The sequence below is a fragment of the Ranitomeya imitator genome, chromosome 6, assembly GCF_032444005.1.
Source record: "Ranitomeya imitator isolate aRanImi1 chromosome 6, aRanImi1.pri, whole genome shotgun sequence".
NCBI lineage: Eukaryota > Metazoa > Chordata > Amphibia > Anura > Dendrobatidae > Ranitomeya > Ranitomeya imitator.
Window position 1 is genome coordinate 511,953,190 of NC_091287.1, and position 22,590 is coordinate 511,975,779.

General features: G+C 45.8%; 1 protein-coding gene across 1 annotated transcript in view; it reads left to right on the plus strand.

The window, feature by feature from the left end:
• Nucleotides 1-22,590, plus strand: part of PKHD1L1 (PKHD1 like 1) — a 262,674-nt gene that overhangs the window by 212,254 nt on the left and 27,830 nt on the right. Inside the window, exons 69-71 of the mRNA XM_069731788.1 lie at nucleotides 12,336-12,568; nucleotides 15,162-15,329; nucleotides 15,418-15,575. Of these exons, the coding sequence (XP_069587889.1) occupies nucleotides 12,336-12,568; nucleotides 15,162-15,329; nucleotides 15,418-15,575 (559 nt within the window). The remainder of the gene's footprint in view (nucleotides 1-12,335; nucleotides 12,569-15,161; nucleotides 15,330-15,417; nucleotides 15,576-22,590) is intronic.

Genomic DNA, 22,590 nt, shown 5'->3' on the forward strand with positions numbered 1-22,590 from the left:
TTCTAAGATGGTCCATTTGGTGCCGTTGCCTAAGTTGCCTTCCTCTTCTGATTTGGTTCCATTATTTTTTCAGCATGTGGTTCGTTTGCATGGTATTCCGGAGAATATTGTGTCTGACAGAGGTTCCCAGTTCGTTTCTAGGTTTTGGCGGTCCTTTTGTGCTAGAATGGGCATTGATTTGTTTTTTTCTTCTGCATTCCATCCTCAGACAAATGGCCAAATGGAGCGAACCAATCAGACCTTGGAAATCTATTTGAGATGCTTCGTGTCTGCTGATCAGGATGATTGGGTGACCTTTTTGCCGTTGGCCGAGTTTGCCCTTAATAATCGGGCTAGTTCGGATACCTTGGTTTCGCCATTTTTTTTGTATCTTTGGTTTTCATCCTCATTTTTCTTCAGGGCAGCTTGAGCCTTCTGACTGTCCTGGTGTGGATTCCGTGGTGGACAGGTTGCAGCAAATTTGGACTCATGTGGTGGACAATTTGACGTTGTCTCAGGAGAAGGCTCAGTGTTTTGCTAACCGTCGTCGGTGTGTTGGTCCCCGGCTTCGTGTTGGGGATTTGGTCTGGTTGTCTTCTCGTCATGTTCCTATGAAGGTTTCTTCCCCTAAGTTCAAGCCTCGCTTTATTGGGCCTTATAAGATTTCTGAAATTATCAATCCAGTGTCTTTTCGTTTGGCCCTTCCAGCTTCCTTTTCCATTCATAATGTGTTCCATAGATCCTTGTTGCAGAGATATGTGGTACCTACGGTTCCCTCCGTTGATCCTCCTGCTCCGGTGTTGGTTGAGGGGGAATTGGAATATGTGGTAGAGTAGATTTTGGATTCTCGTTTTTCGAGGCAGAAGCTTCAGTATCTGGTCAAGTGGAAGGGTTATGGCCAGGAGGATAATTCTTGGGTTGTTGCCTCCGATGTTCATGCTCCCGATTTGGTTCATGCTTTCCATTTGGCTCATCCTGATCGGCCTGGGAGCTCTGGTGAGGGTTCGGTGACCCCTCCTCAAGTGGGGGGGTACTGTTGTGAGTTCCGTTCTGGAGCTCCCTCCTGTGGTTGCTAATGGTATGTTTGCGAGTTCTGCCCTTGGGCTCCCTCTGGTGGTTTCGAGTGGAACTGCTGCTCCGTTAGGTGGCTGTAGCAGCTGCCTTCACTAATCGTCTTGCCTGGGTTTGTTATTTAAACCTGCTCTGGGCTTTAGTCCATGCCTGCTGTCAATGTTCTTGGTTGGATTTGATTCTTCCCTTGGATTTCTCATATGGCCAGTCCTTGTCTGCAAAAGATAAGTTTTGCTAGTTTGTTTGTCCATTTGTTTGGACTCTATTGCTTTGCATTTTGTCTCTTTTGTCCAGCTTTTCACTATGTCTTATTTAGGCTAGCTGGAAGCTCTGGGAAAGCAGATTTGCCCCTCCACACCATGAGTCGGTGTGGAGTTCATTTTTGTAAACTCTGCGTGGATTTTGTAGTTTTTAATACTGACCGCACAGTATCCTTTGCTCTCTGTCTATCTAGTTTAGTATTGGCCTCCCCTTTGCTGAATTCTAATTTCATTTCTGTGTTCGTCATTTCCCTCTCCTTTCACAGTCAATATTTGTGTGGGGCTATCTTTCCTTTTAGGGGTTTCTCTGAGGCAAGATAGCTTTCTATTTCCTTCTTTAGGGGTAGTTATATCTTAGGCTGTGACGAGGTGTCTAGGGAGTGTCAGGAACATCCCACGGCTATTTCTAGTTGTGTTGTTAGGATTAGGGACTGCGGCCAGTAGTGATACCACCTTCTCAGAGCTTTTTCTCTTTATAGGTATATTTTTGAGTAAAATGTAAATTGTTCATTTATTCTATAAACTTCTGTCAACATGTTTCCGCATTTCCAAGCAATACATTTTGTATTTTTTTTTCTGAAAAGGAGAAATGGTCAAAATTAAAAAAACAAAAACAGTGCTTTTAGACCTTAAATAATGCAAAGAAAACAAGTTCATAATCATTTAGAAACAATACTAATGTTTTAACTCAGGAAGAGTTCAGTAATCAATATTTTGTGGCATAACCATGATTTTTAATCACAGCTTTCATGCATCTTGGCATGCTTTTCACCAGCCTTTCACACTGCTTCTGGCGCAAAAATGTAAGCAGTTTTTCTTTGTTTGATGGCTTGTGACTATCCATCATCCTCTTGATTACATTCCAGAGGTTTTCATTGGGGTTCAGATCTGGAGATTAGGCTGCCCATGACAGGGTTTTGATGTGGTGGTCTCTTAATTTTAATATATATATATATAATAATTTTAATAATAATAATTTTTATTTATATAGCGCCAACATATTCCGCAGCGCTTTACAAATTATAGAGGGGACTTGTACAGACAATAGACATTACAGCATAACAGAAATACAGTTCAAAACAGATACCAGGAGGAATGAGGGCCCTGCTCGCAAGCTTACAAACTATGAGGAAAAGGGGAGACACGAGAGGTGGATGGTAACAATTGCTTTAGTTATTCGGACCGGCCATAGTGTAAGGCTCGGGTGTTCATGCAAAGCTGCATGAACCAGTTAACTGCCTAAGTATGTAGCAGTACAGACACAGAGGGCTATTAACTGCATAAAGTGAATGAGAACATGATGCGAGGAACCTGTTTTTTTTTTGTTTTTTTTTATATAAATAGGCCACACAGGGATCGTTAGGTTAATGCATTGAGGCGGTAGGCCAGTCTGAACAAGTGAGTTTTTAGGGTACGCTTAAAACTGTGGGGATTGGGGATTAATCGTATTAACCTAGGTAGTGCATTCCAAAGAATCGGCGCAGCACGTGTAAAGTCTTGGAGACGGGAGTGGGAGGTTCTGATTATTGAGGATGCTAACCTGAGGTCATTAGCGGAGCGGAGGGCACGGGAAGGGTGGTAGACTGAGACCAGAGAGGAGATGTAGGGTGGTGCAGAGCCATGGAGTGCTTTGTGGATGAGGGTAGTAGTTTTGTACTGGATTCTGGAGTGGATGGGTAGCCAGTGTAATGACTGGCACAAGGTAGAGGCATCGGTGTAACGGTTGGTGAGGAGTATGATCCTGGCAGCAGCATTCAGGACAGATTGGAGTGGGGAAAGTTTGGTAAGAGGGAGGCCGATTAGTAGAGAGTTACAATAGTCCAGACGAGAATGAATAAGTGAAACAGTAAGAGTTTTTGCAGAGTCGAAAGTAAGAAAAGTGCGAATTCTAGAAATGTTTTTGAGATGCAGGTAAGAAGAGCGAGCCAGTGATCGAATGTGGGGGGTGAATGAAAGGTCAGAATCAAGGATGACCCCAAGGCAGCGGGCATGTTGCTTTGGAGTAATCGTGGAACCGCACACGGAGATGGCAATGTCAGGCAAAGGTAGGTTAGTAGAGGGAGAGAACACTAGGAGTTCAGTTTTTGACAGGTTTAGTTTCAGATAGAGGGAGGACATGATGTTAGAGACAGCGGTAAGACAATCACTGGTGTTTTCTAAAAAGGTCGGCGTGACAACAGGAGAAGAGGTGTATAATTGGGTGTCGTCAGCATATAGATGGTACTGGAAACCAAATCTACTGATTGTTTGTCCAATAGGGGCAGTATACAACAAGAAGAGGAGGGGGCCTAGGACTGATCCTTGAGGAACCCCAACAGTAAGGGGAAGGTGAGAGGAGGAGGAACCAGCAAAACATACAGTGAAGGATCGGTCAGAGAGATAGGAGGAGAACCAGGAGAGAACGGTGTCCTTGAGGCCGATGGAGCGGAGCATAGTGAGGAGGAGCTGATGATCCACAGTATCGAATGCTGCAGAGAGATCCAAGAGAATTAGCATGGAGTAGTGACCATTAGATTTAGCTGTTAGTAGGTCATTAGAGACTTTAGTGAGGGCAGTTTCAGTAGAGTGTAAAGAGCGGAAGCCAGATTGAAGAGGGTCGAGAAGAGAGTTATCTGAGAGATAGCGGGTAAGACGGGAGTGGACCAGGCGTTCGAGGAGTTTAGAGATGAAGGGAAGATTAGAGACAAGTCTATAATTAGCGGCACAGTTTTGATCGAGGGATGGTTTTTTAAGTAATGGATGTATGATGGCATGCTTAAATGAGGAGGGAAAAATACCGGAAGTGAGGGAAAGGTTGAATATTTTTGTTAGGTGAGAGGTGACAGCCGGGGAAAGGGACTGGAGGAGATGTGACGGAATGGGGTCACTGGTGCAAGTGGTCGGGCGAGAAGATGCAAGGAGCCTGCTTACTTCTTCTTCTGTAACTGCTTCAAAGTCAGAGAGTGAACTAGATGCAGTGGGGGAGGGAGGACAGTGCATGGTATGAAGAGATTGGGAGATGATTTCCTGTCGAATGTGGTCAATTTTTTCTTTGAAGTAATTGGCCAGATCGTCAGCATGGAGATCCGTGGTTGGGGCCTGCTCTCTTGGGTTGAGTAGGGACTGGAACGTGTCAAAGAGACGTTTAGGGTTATTGGACAGGGAGGTGATGAGGGTGTTGAAGTAGGTTTGTTTGGAGAGGTGAAGGGCAGAATTGTATGTCTTTAGTATGAACTTATAATGGATGAAATCTTCGGGTAGATTAGATTTTCTCCACAGACGTTCTGCGCACCTGGAGCACCGCTGCAGGAAACGTGTTTGCAGCGTGTGCCACGGTTGTTGCCGTCTGTGCCGAGTTGTTTTATGTATAGGAGGAGCAGCTTCATCCAGAGCACTTTGCAGGGTTTCATTGTAATGCTTTAGAGCAGAATCAGGACATGAGATGGAGAAGATTGGGGCCAATGAGGACTGCAAGTTCTTCATAAGTTTCTGGGTGTTAATGGCCTGTATGCTTCTATAAGTGTGGAAAGTGGGGGTGACCTGAGCGGGATGGCAGTTCTTGATAGAGAATGAAAGAAGGTTGTGGTCAGAGAGTGGGAGAGGGGAGTTTGTGAAATCATCCACTGAGCAAAGCCGGGAGAAGACCAAGTCAAGGGAGTTTCCATCTTCATGTGTTGGAGAGTTAGTATGCTGCGAGAGGCCGAAAGAGGAGGATAGAGATAAAAGGTGAGAAGCAGATGGGGAGAGGGGAGAGGCAATGGGGATGTTGAAATCACCCATGATAAGGGTGGGGGTGTCACAGGAGAGAAAGTGTGGAAGCCAGGTGGCAAAATGATCCAGGAACTGATGAGAGGGGCCGGGAGGACGATACACCACCGCCACTCGCATGGAGAAGGGGACGTAGAGTCTGACCACATGGACCTCAAAAGAAGGGAAGACAAGTGAGGGTACTTGGGGGATAACTTGGAAAGTACATTTGGGTGAAAGGAGCAGACCAACGCCTCCACCTGCTCTGTTGTCTGATCTTGGGGTATGAGAAAAGTGTAGTCCACCATATGAAAGAGCAGCAGCAGCGGTGGTGTCTGACTGCTGGATCCAGGTTTCAGTAAGAGCCAGGAGATTAAGAGAATATTTATATATATATATATATATATATATATATATATATATATATATATACACACACATGCAATGCAGTAAAGGATGGCACTATACATAACAAGAGGGAATGCTATGTATTAAGGGACAGTAGTGTACATAACCAAAGAAGATGCTGTGAATTAAGGGATGGCGCTACACAAGGAAGAGAAAATGCTTCAGTGGGGAAAATAAGTACCGTATATACTCGAGTATAAGCCGAGATTTTCAGCCCAAAATATTGGGCTGAAAGTGCCCCTCTCGGCTTATACTCGAGTCACGGTGGTCGGCGGGTGAGGGGGAGAGGGCGCTGAGGCATACTCACCTAGTCCCGGCGATCCTGACGCTCCCTCTGCCTGTCACACGGTCTTCGGTGCTGCAGCTCTTCCCCTGTTTAGCGGTCACATGGGACCGCTGATTAGAGAAATGAATATGCGGCTCCACCTCCCATAGGGGTGGAGCCGCATATTCATTTTTCTAATCAGCGGTGCCGGTGACCGCTGATAGAGGAAGAGGCTGCGGCACCGAAGACCGTGTGACAGGCAGAGGGAGCGGGACGCCGGGAGCAGGTAAGTATGTAATATTCACCTGTCCGCGTTCCACACGCCGGGCGCCGCTCTGTCTTCGCGTCCTCTTGCAGTGACTGTTCAGGTCAGAGGGCGCGATGACGCATATAGTGTGCGCGCCGCCCTCTGCCTGATCAGTCAGTGTGGAGAGACGCCGAGACGGGACGCTGGGAGCTGCAAGCAGTGAGGTGAGTATGGCATTTTTTTTTTATTGCAGCAGCAATGGCACAGCTTTATATGGCACAGCTATGGGTCAATAATGAACGGCGCAGAGCACTATATGGCAGCTATGGGGCAATAATGAACGGTGCAGAGCACTATATGGCACAGCTATGGGGCAATAATGAACGGTGCAGAGCACTATATGGCAGCTATGGGGCAATAATGAACGGCGCAAGCACTATATGGCACAGCTATGGGGCAATAATGAACGGCGCAAGCACTATATGGCACAGTTATGGGGCAATAATGAACGGCGCAGAGCACTATATGGCACAGCTATGGGGCAATAATGAACGGTGCAGAGCACTATATGGCACAGCTATGGGGCAATAATGAACGGTGCAAGCACTATATGGTACAGCTTTCTATGGTACATCTATGGGGAAATAATGAACGGTGCAGAGCACTATATGGCACAGCTATGGGGCCATAATGAACAGTATGGAGCATCTATTTTTATTTTTGAAATTCACCGGTAGCTGCTGAATTTTCCACCCTAGGCTTATACTCGAGTCAATAAGTTTTCCCAGTTTTTTGTGGCAAAATTAGGGGGGTCGGCTTATACTCGGGTTGGCTTATACTCGAGTATATACGGTATTTGATACACTGCCGATTTTGCAAGTTTTCCCACCTACAAAGAATGGAGAGGTCTGTAATTTTTCTTGTAGGTACACTTCAACTGTAAGAGATAGAATCTTAAAAAAATCCATCCAGAAAATCAGATTGTATGATTTTTGCATAATTAATTTGCATTTTATTGCATTAAATACGTATTTTATACAGTAGAAAAACAGAACTTAATATTTGGTACAGAAACCTTTGTTTGCAATTACAGAGGTCAGATGTTTCCTGTAGTTCTTGAACAAGTTTGCACACACTGCAGCAGGGATTTTGCCCCTCTCCTCCATACAGATCTTCTCCAGATCTTTCAAGTTTCAGGGCGGTCGTTGGGCATCATTGAGTTTTAGCTCCCTCCAAAGATTTTCTATTGGGTTCAGGTCTGGAGACTGGCTAGACCACTCCAGGACCTTGAAATGCTAATTACTGAGTCACTTCTTAGCTGCCCTGGCTGCTTGTTTCAGGTCATTGTCATGTTGGAAGACCCACCACAACCCATCTTCAATGCTCTTACTGAGGGAATGAGGTTGTTGGCTAAAATCTTGCTATACATGACCCCATCAGCCTCCCTTCAATACGGTTCAGTCATGCAGAAAAGAACCCCCAAAGTATGATGTTTCCCCCATCACACTTCACTGTTGGGACGGTGTTTTTGGGGTTGTACTCATCCTTCTTCTTCCTCCAAGCATGGCGAGTGAAGTTAATGCTAAAAAGTTCTATTTGGTCTCATCTGATCACATGGCCTTCTCCCATGCATCCATATTATATCATTGGCGAACTTCAATCGGGCCAGGACATGTGCTGGTGTGAGCAGGGGGGCCTTGTGAGCCCTGCAGGATTTTAATAAATGATGGCCTAGTGTGTTACTAATGGTAATGTTTGAGTCTGTGGTCCCTGCTCTCTTCAGGTCATTGATCAGGTCCTCCAATGTAGTTCTGGGCTGATTACTGCCCTTTTGTCAGAATCATCCTTACCCCACAATTTAAGATCTTGCATGGAGTCCCAGGCCGATAAAGATTGACAGTCATCACACCATTTTCTAATTAAGCAAACAGTGGTTGCCTTCTCATCAATCTGCTTGCCTATAGTCCTGTAACCCATGTCAGCCTAATGCAGGTCTACAATTTTGTTCCTGGTGTCCATAGACAGCTCTTTGGTCTTGGCCATGGGGAGAGGTTGGCATGTGATTAATTGAGTGTGTTGACAGGTGTCTTTTATACAGGCAACGAATTCAAACAGGTGCAATTAATACAGGTAATGAGTGGAGAGTAGGAGGGCTTCTTAAAGAAAAGCTAACAGGTCTCAGAGAGCCAGAATCATTGCTGGTTGGTAGGTGATCAAATACTTATTCAATGCAATAAAATGCAATTTAATTATTTCTGGTGAATAACATTCGGTCTTTCGCTATGCTGTCTGCCTTTACTAACACTTGTGACTAGAAATGACGGAACCTGTGGAATAGGGACCTTAACTTCGGTGCTTTAAAATGGGTGTTAAATATTCATAGTAAGGGATAGTGGGCTGCAAAAAGAAGTTAAATGGGGGGTGAGAGCAGGACAATATCCCTGCAAACAAATGTTTGCCCTCCACCTCCAAAACCAACTTCTCCACCATTACAGAAGATCAGTATCACCTCTATGCTGATGACACACAGATCTACATCTCTGCACCAGATATCACCTCCCTACTAATCAGAATCCCTCAATGTCTGTCCACTATTTCATCCTTCTTCTCCGCTAGATTTCTCAAACTTAACATGGACAAAACAGAATTCATCATCTTTCCCCCATCTCACGTGACCCCCCCAACAAACCTTACCATTACAGTAAATGGCTGCCCACAAGCTCGCTGCCTCGGGGTAATCCTTGACGCTGATCTCTCCTTCAAACCACATATCCAAGCCCTTTCCACTTCCTGCCGACTTCAACTCAAAAATATTTCACGAATCCGTTCATTCCTCAACCAAGAATCTGCAAAAACCCTAGTCCATGCCCTCATCATCTTTCGCCTTGACTACTGTAACCTCCTGCTCTGTGGCCTCCCCTTGAACACTCTTGCACCCCTCCAATCTATTCTAAACTCTGCTGCCCGACTAATCCACCGGTTCCCCGCTATTCCCCGGCCTCTCCCCTCTGTCAATCCCTTCACTGGCTCCCCATTGCCCAGAGACTCCAGTACAAAACCCTAACCATGACGTACAAAGCCATCCACAACCTGTCTCCTCCATACATCCGTGACCTTGTCTCCCGGTACTTACCTAAACGCAACCTCCGATCCTCACAAGATCTCCTTCTCTACTCCCCTCTTATCTCCTCTTCCCACAATCGTACACAAGATTTCTCTCGCGTATCACCCCTACTCTGGAACCCTCTACCACAACACATCAGACTCTCGCCTACCATCGAAACCTTCAAAAAGAGCCTGAAGACCCACCTCTTCCGACAAGCCTACAACCTGCAGTAACCACTGATTGACCAAACCGCTGCATGACCAGCTCTATCCTCACCTACTGTATCCTCACCCATCCCTTGTAGATTGTGAGCCTTCGCGGGCAGGGTCCTCACTCCTCATGTACCAGTTATGACTTGTATTGTTTAAGATTATTGTACTTGTTTTTATTATGTATACCCCTCCTCACTTGTAAAGCGCCATGGAATAAATGGCGCTATAATAATAATAATAATAATAATAATAAGTGACTTAAAGGGGTTCTGTCACCAGAGCAATCATGGTAAAGTAGGAAGTAAATGAATATCATAAAATTTTAACAGTGCTAGCTACTTCCAGTTCAGTTAAAAATTTTACTCACAGATCATGGGCAGAGTACCCCCTCAGAAGCAGCTTATAAAATTCACCCACAGAGTATGGGGCATAGTACCCTTTTATTAGCAGCTTATACATTTTATCCACAGAGCATAGGACGGAGTACTCCTACATTAGCAGCTTACAAATGCCACCCACAGAGCATGGGGCAGAGTACCGCCTCAGAAGCAGTTTACTAATTTCACCCACAGAGCATGTGGTACAGTACCAATACAGAAGCAGCTTACAAATTTCACCCATAGAGTATGAGGCAGAGGACCCCTACATTAGCAGCTTACAAATTTCACTCACAGAGCAAGGGGCAGAGTACCCCTACATTAGCATTTTATAAATTTCACCCACTGAGCATGGGGCAGAGTACCCCTACATTAGCAGCTTATAAATTTCACCCACCGACCATGGGGCAGAGTACCCCTTCATTAGCAGCTTACAAATTTCATGCACAGAGCCAAAGTTTCATCATCAGTAGCTCGTAGTTTGATTATGTATACAGAGAGCAATCCCCAACGAGGCTTACTACTACCAGTCCCAGCCACTTTGCGTTGGGATGCCCCTCCAATGCAGGCGGTGCAGTGCAGACTACACATAGTGTCTTAAAGGACAGTACTAGCACAGCTAGGCTAGGTTCAGATTGCGTTAATGGGACCGCGCTAACGAACAGCGTTGCACGGCGAAATTAACGCCGTGTAACGCGTCCATTAGCGCGCCCATTGGCAGCAATGGGTACGCGCATCGCTAGCGCGTGCCATTTTCGGCACGCGCTAGCGATGTGCTGGTGTTTTGTGACGCGCCTCGGATGCTGCTTGTAGCGTCCGCGGCGCGCCCGAGGTCCATTCCCCGCTCTCGCAGATCGGGGATCTGCGAGAGCTGGGACGTTAAACGCGACCCCGAAAAAGACATTGTGTTAGCGCAATCCGCTAGCGCCTAGCGCTAAACGGATTCCCCTAACGCAATCTGAACCTAGCTTATGGGTTGCAGAGTACACGCAGCATTTTTTTTGCAGAGTGCACAGTCACTCACTTTAGCTGTGTCCTATCCCTACATTAATGAAAGCATAATGATGGGGACACTCATGATCCGACCTTTATACTTGGCATGGCTGTGATGGCTCTGAAAGTGCCCACAGTCTAAAAGTTTTTTTTTGATTGGCTGCACTGCGGCCTTTCAACAAGCTTTATCAGTTTGGCGAACCTAAACAGGAAACCAGACATAAAGTAAAAGGTCCGTGTTCAGGGTTTGGTATGAACCCTGAACCTCGCCCATTCCTACTTGTTTCAGTATGGCTGGTGGTAAAGATCTCACTAATACCAGTGCGGTTCTGCAATAGAATCTACCAGTTTAACAAGTTAGATCATGACATTTCTTTCCTCCTGAATCTTCCCCATCACCTGTGAGTGATATCACTGAGAAGTGGAAGGAACAGCAGCAAATCAGCCGCAAAGTGGAGTCCACGTAAAGTTGCAAAGAGGGGTCACCGAGTGCTGTGAATCAGGGGGCAGAAAAGTTACCAACGCTCTGCTGGCTCCATATCTGCAGAGTCTAGACCTCCTCTGGTGTAAACATCGGCTTGAAAATTGTCCCCCGGTGGGAGATTCATAGCCAAGTAGCTGCATGCAGTCTTATGTCACCAAGTACAACGCCAAGAGTCGGATGGAGTGATGTGAAGCCGCCACTAATGGACTCTGGTGCGTAGGTGTTCTGCGCAGTGACAGATCACACTTCTCTGTCCGGCCTCTAGTGGATGAGTTATCAAATACCAGGAGAACGTTACCTGACTGAGTTAATTGTGCCCGCTGTAAAGCTTGGTGGAGGAGGGATAATGCTATTGGGTTGTTTTTCAGGGGATTGGCTTTAGCAACTCATCAGTGAGAGAAAATTTTAATACTTCAGCATAAAAGACATTTTGGGCAATTTCTTATCTCCAACTTTGTGGAAACAGTTTGGTGATGGCCCTTTTCTGTTCCCAATGAATGTGGCCAGTACACAAAGCAAGGTCATTAAAAACATGGTTGGAGTAGCTTGGGTGAAAGAACATGACTAGCCACACAGAACCTGGACTTCAGCCCCATCCAACACCTTTGGGATGATCTAGAGCAGTGTTTCCCAACTCTGGTCCTCAAGAGCCACCAACAGGTCATGTGTTCAGGATTTCCTTAGTATGGCACAGGTGATGGAATTATTGCCTGTGCAGGTGAAGCAATTATCACCTGGGAAATACTAAGGAAATACTGAAAACATGACCTGTTGGTGGCTCTTGAGGACTGGACTTGGGGAACACTGATCTAGAGATTATCAGCCCATCCATCTACTCCAACATCAGGGTCTGACCTCACAAATGCTTTTCTGGATGAAAGGGCAAAAATTTCAACAGACATCTACAAAATCTTGAAGAAATTCTTTGAAAGAGTGGAAGCTATTACAGCTGCAGAGGGGCAAACTCCATATTGATGTCTTTGGGTTTAGATTGAGAGGTCATAAAAGTTCCTGTGGTTATAACATGTAGTGCCCCAATACTTTTGGCCATATCTTGTATAGTAGTGGTCTCTCAGATAGGAAATTAGATGCCAGAGTTCCTGGGTTAAAACATCCCGAATTTTACACTACTATGAGTGAAATCCTAATATAGATCTGTGAGTGTATTGTAGATGTTTCATCATAACATTTTTTCTTGTCACTACAGAAAAGCAAATCCATCTGACTGTGTAGATATGACCTGCGATGCCAAGAGGAAGACATTGTTGAAAGATCTTGATGGATCTTTCCTGGGACAGATTGGTGATGTAGTTCCACAATCAGAATTCGAGTGGAATGGAAACACAAAGTACGGCCTGGGAGACTACAGGATTCCTAAAGTCATACTGACTTACCTGAATGGAAGCCGAATTCCTGTGTCTCAAGTGGCGCCATACAAAGGTGAATAATTTAAGGCTACGGCAAATGAACAATGCTCATGAAAGTCTTTGCAAATTTGAGACAATGCCATTTTTTTTTATAGCAGAACGTGTCATCAAGTAGAACATAGAGTGGTTTTAAGAGCAGAGTGTAATGGCAGCGCTGGCATCCTTGCACAATTTATCATCCTCCTCCTGGCAGGGATGCCGACATACTCACCACGACAGCCACGCTGCTTCGGTCCCCACCGCAGCTTCTTTTTCCAGGAACTGCGCATGGTGTGCAGCACTCCCGAGAAAATGTCCCCAACTCAAAGCTGGGAGACATCAAATACTTAAGGCACCTTACCCTGTACCTAATCCTGATCCGCCTTGTCAGCATCTGTACCTCGATTCTCTCCTGTCTGTACTAACACCTGTGATCCTGTATCTGAGTGCGCCCTGTGTTCCTGAACATGCACTGCCTGTGCCAGCTCCAGTATCCATCCTGTCAACCAGACGTACCACTTCCATCCATTCTGTAAATCATTTCCTAGCTGGTCTGACTCTCCGAGTTCATCCCTGCTGGTTCCACAACCATCAGCGTGACACTGAACTTGCAATATATTACACAGCCTGGCTCCTACAGCAATGGCGGGTTACCTAAGATAAAAGCCAGAAGCAAGAAGCATAGCCTAATAGGATGATGCTAACCAAACAACACTCTGCAATATAGAAGTGTATTGTACAAGAGATCAAATTATTTCAAGTCACGTATTGAGACTAAGAATATCATCAAAAAGTTAATTTATTTCAGTTCTTCAATACAAAAAGTAAAACTCATATATTATATAGAGTCATTACAAACAAAGTGATCTATTTCAAGTGTTTATTTCTGATGATGTTGATGATTATGGCTTACAGCCAATGAAACCCAAGAGTCATCATCTCAGTAAATTAGAATAATTAACAAAAAATACCAGGAAAGGCATTCTAAGCGTTTAAAAAGGTCCTTCACTCTGTTTCAGTAGGTTCCACAATCATGGGGAAGACTGCTGACTTGATAGATGTTCAAAAGGCAGTCAATGACACACTCCACAAGGAGGGTAAGCCATAAAAGGTCATTGCTAAAGAAGCTGGCTGTCTACAGAGTGCTGTATCCAAGCATATTAATGGAAAGTTCAGTGAAAGGAAAACGTGTGATAGAAAAAGGTGCACAAGCAACAGGGATAACTGCAGCCTTGAAAGGGTTGTTAAGAAAATGCCATTCAAAAATTTGGGAGAGATTCACATGGAGTGGACTGTTGCTGGAGTCATTGCTTCAAGTGCAACCACACACAGACGTATCCACTACATGGGCTACAAGTGTCGAATTCCTTGTGTCAAGCTAATAGACAACGCCAGAAGCATCTTACCTGAGCCAAGGAGAAAAAGAACTGGACTGTTGCTCAGTGGTCCAAGGTTTTGTATTAAGATGAAAGTAAATTTTGCATTTCATTTGGAAATAAAGTTCCCAGAGTCTGGAAAAGAGTGGAGAGGCCACAATCCAAGCTGTTTGAGGTCTAGTGTGAAGCTTCCACAATCAGTGATGGTTTGGGGAGCCATGTCATCTGCTGGTGTAGGTCCACTGTGTTTTATCAAGACGAAGGTCAGCGCAGCTGTCTACCAGGAAATTTTAGAGCACTTCATGCTTCCCTCTGCCGACAAGGTTTTTGGACATGGAAATTTCATTCTCCTGCAGGACTTGGCACCTGTCCACACTGCCAAAAGTACCAATACCTGGTTTAAAAACAACAGTATCACTGTACTTGATTGGCCAGCAAACTCGCCTGACCTTAACCCCAGAGAGAATCTATGGGGTATTGTCAAGAGGAAGATGAGACACCAGATCCTACAATGCAGACGAGCTGAAGACTGCCATGAAAGCAACCTGGGCTTCCATAACACCTCAGCAGTGCCACAAGCTGATCGCCTCCATGCCGCGCCGCATTGATGCAGTAATTCATGCAAAAGGAGCCCCAACCAAGTATTGAGTGCATTTACTGAGCATACATTTCAGTAGGCCAACATTTCAGATTTTAAAATCATTTTTCAAGCTGATGTTATAAAGTATTCTAATTTACTGAGATTATGACTTTTGAGTTTTCATTGGCTGTAAGCCATAATCATTATCATTAGCACAAATAAACACTTGAAATAGATCAAGGTTTGTAATAACTCTATATAATATAGTAGTTTCACTTGTTGTATTGAAGAAATCAAATAAATTAACTTTTTGATGATATTCTAATTTTGTGAGAAGAACGCATATAGTTACAGTCATGGCTGAAAGTGTTGAAATTGTTTGAGAAAATGAAGCATTTCTTCCAGAAAATTATTTCAATTGCACGTTTTGTTATACACATGTTTATTTCCTTTGTGTGTATTGGAGTAACGCAATAAACTGAGAAAAAAAGGCAAATTGGACATAATTTGAAACTGAAACTTTGCTTCCAGCAAATCAGTCCCCAGGAGCCGATCTCAGGGACCATGATCAAATGGACATTCATTCATAAATGCAGAATATGTATCCCTCTATTTTTTTTTCTCCTCCCAGTTTTGGACATCTTATTATATTCTGTGTTTGCTTTTACCAGGCATTATCAGGGATAACACATGTGTAAACATGTCAGCCTGGGAGGCATACAGATGCAGCGGCCTGAACCATGAAATGCTTGTTATAGAAAGCCTTGATGCCGACACTGAGACGAGACGCCTGTCACCCGTGGCTGTGCTGGGAGACGGCTATGTGGACCTCATCAATGGTATGTGTTATTTACGATTTCCATTCATATATCTCCTCTTTGTACTTATTCTTGTGGTTTAATCGAACTGCTCTATATTTTATTTTAGGTCCCCAAGACCATGGCTGGTGCTCTGGATACACCTGTCAGAAGAGGGTCTCCTTGTTTCACTCTATAGTGGCTACCAACAAGTCATTTGACGTCTTTTTTACCAGCACGAGCCCCCAGAGTCTCCGACTGCTGCTGCTCAACGTAGACAACACAAAGGTAAGATACTGAGACAAGCAAATGGTAACTGCTAACGGTCATGGATGACTAACACTAAGTCACATATTGTATATTTTTCAAAATAATCCCTTAAGTTAAAGGGTTTGTCTCACAGTCACATGTGCTACATGCCGCAACATGCCAGGCCAGCTAATCAACAGAAGACTCATGGATGCCGACAGGTAGATTGTGGTTCTCTAGTCTTCCAGCTAGTAGCCATCAATTACTGACGTGATTGATGGATTGGGTACTATGAAAAAATTTGCACCAACTTTAAAGCCAAGCCAAACTTCTGCTCTAACTTTTTACAACAGAATGGGGGAGCAGCAGCACAGCTGAGTTTAGCTGCGTCACATTGCAAACTCTTCTATCAGCTCTATTCCCCTCATAGCACTGTCAGCTTTGCTGTGCTGCTCCTCCTCTTCATTGCCTGTCCAGGGATGAGAGCTCTGTCTCACTAACACACTCTTCTCTGTCATGCTCAACTTGTACTTCTTTTGCAGTGAGATTAGGGCAGGATCTCATTACATATCACTCAGGAGTAGTCCAGAACAGTCAGGCTGCTCCTGTGTGAGATGTAAGTGTTGTTCCCTGTTCTCACCTCTCAGCAATTACAAGTTGCTTGAGCACAGCAGACAAAAGTGTGAATACTGACACACTCAGTAATTAGGAGATTTGAAAGAAGGGTTCATAATGTGACACAGCTAAACTCAGCTGCACTGCCCCTCCTCAAACACTGACTTATGCAGGAGGTTAGACCAGGTGATCACGGCTGTATCATTACAACAAACACAATAAGCTATGATGGGGAGTGCTATTCTTTTTGTTGTTGCCTGCTAATGATTGGTCAGCATCGTACAGGAAGAAGTACATGCCCCCAGTGAAAACTATCTGATAACATCCACTTTCAATTTAGGTTGGTTCTTAGATTGGCGTCCTGAGTCGAGGACTCCTTTCTACGAAGTCCATCTGTTGTAATAGGTCATTTGTCAGGCAGTTCTCCTACTGAAACACCATTACAGACTAGGGTTGAGCGACTTTTAGTTTTTTAGGGTCGAGTTGGGTTTCGCGAAACCCGACTATCTCAACAGTCGAGTCGAGTGGAATCGGCCGATTATCGTGAAAAGTCGGGGATCGACCGAAACACGAAACCCAATGCAAGTCAATGGGGGAGCATAGTCGGCAGTGAGTGGAGGCCAGGAAAATATGTACAGTGCCCATTTTAATGGCAAAAACATCCATTCTTGTTATTGAAGCTTGTCAATCTTAATTTACCTTATAATAATAGTAAGGCATTGGAAATTGGGGGTCATTTGGCTAAAGTTGTGGGGGGTAGGGCTGGTTCAAGTATTTAGTGGGCCCAGGAAATCTGGACCACGTCACGGCAGTGGAGCAGGGAGAGGTAAGTATTTCAACTTTGCAAGTGCTGTGATCCTGAGCAAGCAGGGGGGGCCCACACGTTGGCATTCGCACTGGCACAGGGCCCCTCAAAGTACGGCGGTGTGTTTAGACGGCGGGGGCGCCTCCCACCGGCAGCGACACTTTTGCGTACTATGAGGGGCCCTGTGCCAGTGACGTCGCCAACAAGTATTCCTCCCCCCACCTGATGAAGGAACCTGCACTTTCATCTGCACCTTCCTCTTTGTCCCCGTGTAAGGTGGTATGGTATGCGGGAAGAGGAACCTGACTTTCAGCAGGGTCACAATCTTGCTGTGTAGCGTGCACGAGGAATGTTGCGTTATGGGTCAATGTACCAGCAGACTCATCTATCACTGGCTGGGCAATGGGCAGGATGAGGAGGAAACACAGATATAGGCCCAAAGAATATAGTGGGCTAAATGCAGTTCAAAATTGGTAACAGGACTAACCAGGGGGCATTGCAGTGGAGGACAACTGTAATGAGAGGCTGACACAGAGAGTAGGCCCAAATCAGTAAGTAGTCTAAATGCAGTTCAAAATTGGCAACAGTAGTAAACAGGCGGCACAGCTTTGTTCAGTGGAGGAGAACAGCAAGGAGCGTCAGACACCGATAGTAGGCCCCAACCCAACTAGTAGGCCAAATGCAGTTGTTCCATTTAACAACTATTTAACAAGAGCCTGAAGATAGAAGCTCAGGAAAGGCAACCTGGAGAACACCTTGGAGCGGAAGACACCGTCTCTACAACCCAGACCCAACTTGTAGGCCTAATGTAGTGTTGTTTCAACAACTACTGAACGAGAGCTAGAAGATCGAAGCTATGGAGAGGCAACCTGGAGAACACCTTGGAGCGGCAGACACCGTCTCTACAACCCAGACCCAACTTGTAGGCCTAATGCAGTGTTGTTTCAACAACTACTGAACGAGAGCTAGAAGATCGAAGCTATGGAGAGGCAACCTGGAGAACACCTTGGAGCGGCAGACACCGTCTCTACAACCCAGACCCAACTTGTAGGCCTAATGCAGTGTTGTTTCAACAACTACTGAACGAGAGCTAGAAGATCGAAGCTATGGAGAGGCAACCTGGAGAACACCTTGGAGCGGCAGACACCGTTAGTAGGCCCTACCGAATTAGTAGCCCCAATGCAGCTTTCAAATTCCTATAGGCTGAAAACCAGACTATTGACGCTCAGCTTTTTTCAGAGGAGGACAGCTGTATTGAGTGGCGCAGACAGACACAGGTAGTAGGCTTTAAACAAAAAATTTGGCTCAATGCAGATTAAAAAAGGTTACAGGGGTACACAAGCAGCATTGCTCTGGTCAGTGGAGGACAATTTCAATTATGGACCGCAGACAGACTTAGTACGCCTACAATTAAAAAAAGGATGCGCTATGCAATTTAAAATAGGTTCCAGGGGAACACGGACAGCATTGGTCTGGTCAGTGGAGGACTATTGGAAGCAGGGACCGCAGACAGGCTTAGTAGGCCTAACATAACAAAAGCAGGCTGTAGGCACTTTAAAATAGGTTCCATGGGTACACGGGCAGCAGTGGTGTGGTCAGTGGAGGACTATTGGAAGGAGGGACCGCAGACAGGCTTAGTAGGCCTAACATAACAAAAGTAGGCTGTAGGCACTTTAAAATAGCTTCCAGGGGTACACGGGCAGCATTGGTCTGGTCAGTGGAGGACTATTGGAAGGAGGGACTGCAGACAGGCTTAGTAGGCCTAACATAACAAAAGTTGGCTGTAGGCACTTTAAAATAGGTTCCAGGGGTACACGAGCAGCAGTGGTGTGGTCAGTGGAGGACTATTGGAAGGAGGGACCGCAGACAGGCTTAGTAGGCCTAACATAACAAAAGTAGGCTGTAGGCACTTTAAAATAGCTTCCAGGGGTACACGGGCAGCAGTGGTGTGGTCAGTGGAGGACAATTGGAAGGAGGGACCACAGACAGGCTTAGTAGGCCTAACATAACAAAAGTAGGCTCTATGCACTTGGAATTAACTTGCAGGGGTACACAGGCAGCATTGGTGTTGTCAGCGGAGGCCGATTGTAAGGAGTGTCTGACAGTTAGTACTCCCAAAAAATTAAATAGATGTTAATGTCTCGCAATACAACAAAACCAAAAAACAAAAGGGTGGCATACTTAGGTACAGGGGTGGGCTCCTCTGCTGTGTTTCTGACTTAGTAATTTGGCGCAAAGTATTTACTGGTGTAAATATAGGACACTGCCCCAGACTATTTTAAGTAGCATCATACATGTCAACACATTGGTATTGTCAGTGCCAGGCATTGAAGGATGTCAGCGCATAGACTAAACATTGGTGGAGCTGTGAGAGATAATTTTGCAAATCGTAGAGCACTGTTTGAGCTGGAGGGGGGAAACTGTCTTGTGGCCGGCAGTACAGGCCCAGGGCCCCTCATGTTACAACGGTGTGTCTGACGTTGGTTGCGCGCCACCACCGCCAGAGACACTTTATTGTACTATGAGGGACCCAGTGGTAGTGCCGTCGACCAAAAGCGTGCACACCCACCTCTTCAGACATACGGCACTCTCACGGGTGCTTGCGCCAAGTGGCGAGACCACGGCCCCGTGGGGGGAGTTTGGCCATTTAGGGAGGTGTAAACATGTCGTATGCTGGACAAACAGCTGCTGCAAATTACAAGATTGGAAAACTCAGTCAGAGCAGTCCACAAGCAAGACCTTTTCATTGGAAAGCTAGGTGTCAGCCGGGAAAGTTGGGGCAAAATAATTCGAAATCCAGTAGTGGTTCATTTTAATGAAGGTTAGATCATCAACATTTTGGGTAGCCAGACGAGTCCTTTTTTCGGTTAATATTGAACCAGCAGCACTGAATACTCTTTCTGATAGCACACTAGCTGCTGGGCAAGCAAGCTCCTGCAATGCATATTCTGCCAATTCTGGCCAGGTGTCTAATTTGGATGCCCAGTAATCAAATGGGAATGACGGTTGAGGGAGAACATCGATAAGGGATGAAAAATATTTAGTAACCATACTGGACAAATGTTGCCTCCTGTCACTTTGAATTGATGCTGCAGTACCTGTCCTCTCTGCGGTCATAGCAAAATCCCTCCACAACCTGGTCAGAAAACCCCTCTGTCCAACGCCACTTCTGATTTGTGCACCTCTAACACCTCTGGTCTGCTGCCCCCTGCAGCTCGTGTGAGAACGATCACCGCCGCTGTGTGCTGGGAATGCCTGAATCAAATGGTCAACAAGAGTTGATTGTTTGGTTGCTAATATTAGTTCCAAGTTCTCATGTGGCATAATATTTTGCAATTTGCCTTTATAGCGAGGATCAAGGAGGCAGGCCAACCAGTAATCGTCATCGGTCATCATTTTAGTAATGCGTGTGTCCCTTTTGAGGATACGTAAGGCATAATCCGCCATGTGGGCCAAAGTTCCAGTTGTCAAATCTGCGGTTGTGCTGGGTTGAGGGGCAGTTTCAGGCAAATCTACGTCACTTGTGTCCCTCAAAAAACCAGAACCCGGCCTTGCCACGCCACCAATTTCCAGTGGCCCCGGAGAAGCTTCCTCATTAAAAAAATACTCATCCCCATCATCCTCCTCGTCCTCCTCCTCCTGTTCGCCCGCTACCTCGTCCTGTACACTGCCCTGACCAGACAATGGCTGACTGTCATCAAGGCTTTCCTCTTCCTCTGCTGCAGACGCCTGCTCCTTTATGTGCGTCAAACTTTGCATCAGCAGACGCATTAGGGGGATGCTCATGCTTATTATGGCGTTGTCTGCACTTACCAGCCGTGTGCATTCCTCAAAACACTGAAGGACTTGACACATGTCTTGTACCTTCGACCACTGCACACCTGACAACTCCATGTCTGCCATCCTACTGCCTGCCCATGTATGTGTATCCTCCCACAAATACATAACAGCCCGCCTCTGTTCGCACAGTCTCTGAAGCATGTGCAGTGTTGAGTTCCACCTTGTTGCAACGTCGATGATTAGGCGATGCTGGGGAAGGTTCAAAGACCGCTGATAGGTCTGCATATGGCTGGAGTGTACGGGCGAACGGCGGATATGCGAGCAAAGTCCACGCACTTTGAGGAGCAGGTCGGATAACCCCGGATAACTTTTCAGGAAGCACTGCACCACCAGGTTTAAGGTGTGAGCCAGGCAAGGAATGTGTTTCAGTTGGGAAAGGGCGATGGCAGCCATGAAATTCCTTCCGTTATCACTCACTACGTTGCCTGCCTCAAGATCTACAGTGCCCAGCCACGACTGCGTTTCTTTCTGCAAGAACTCGGACAGAACTTCCGCGGTGTGTCTGTCACCCAAACACTTCATAGCCAATACAGCCTGCTGATGCTTGCCAGTAGCTGCACCATAATGGGACACCTGGTGTGCAACAGTGGCAGCTGCGGATGGAGTGGTTGTGCCACTGCGGTCTGTGGACGAGCTCTCGCTTCTGCAGGAGGACGAGGAGGAGGGGGGCGAACGCCTATAGCCAACTGTTTCCTAGACCGTGGGCTAGGCAGAACTGTCCCAATATTGCTGTCCCCTGTGGACCCTGCATCCACCACATTCACCCAGTGTGCCGTGATGGACACGTAACGTCCCTGGCCATGCCTACTGGTCCATGCATCTGTTGTCAGGTGCACCTTTGTACTCACAGATTGCCTGAGTGCATGGACGATGCGCTCTTTAACATGCTGGTGGAGGGCTGGGATGGCTTTTCTCGAAAAGAAGTGTCGACTGGGTAGCTCGTAGCGTGGTTCAGCGTAGTCCATCAGGGCTTTGAAAGCGTCGCTTTCAACTAACCGGTAGGTCATCATCTCTAACGAGATTGGTCTAGCAATGTGGGCGTTCAAACCTTGTGTAAGCGGATGTGAGAATATAGTAACATAGTAACATAGTAACATAGTTAGTAAGGCCGAAAAAAGACATTTGTCCATCCAGTTCAGCCTATATTCCATCATAATAAATACCCAGATCTACGTCCTTCTACAGAACCTAATAATTGTATGATACAATATTGTTCTGCTCCAGGAAGACATCCAGGCCTCTCTTGAACCCCTCGACTGAGTTCGCCATCACCACCTCCTCAGGCAAGCAATTCCAGATTCTCACTGCCCTAACAGTAAAGAATCCTCTTCTATGTTGGTGGAAAAACCTTCTCTCCTCCAGACGCAAAGAATGCCCCCTTGTGCCCGTCACCTTCCTTGGTATAAACAGATCCTCAGCGAGATATTTGTATTGTCCCCTTATATACTTATACATGGTTATTAGATCGCCCCTCAGTCGTCTTTTTTCTAGACTAAATAATCCTAATTTCGCTAATCTATCTGGGTATTGTAGCTCTCCCATCCCCTTTATTAATTTTGTTGCCCTCCTTTGTACTCTCTCTAGTTCCATTATATCCTTCCTGAGTACCGGTGCCCAAAACTGGACACAGTACTCCATGTGCGGTCTAACTAGGGATTTGTACAGAGGCAGTATAATGCTCTCATCATGTGTATCCAGACCTCTTTTAATGCACCCCATGATCCTGTTTGCCTTGGCAGCTGCTGCCTGGCACTGGCTGCTCCAGGTAAGTTTATCATTAACTAGGATCCCCAA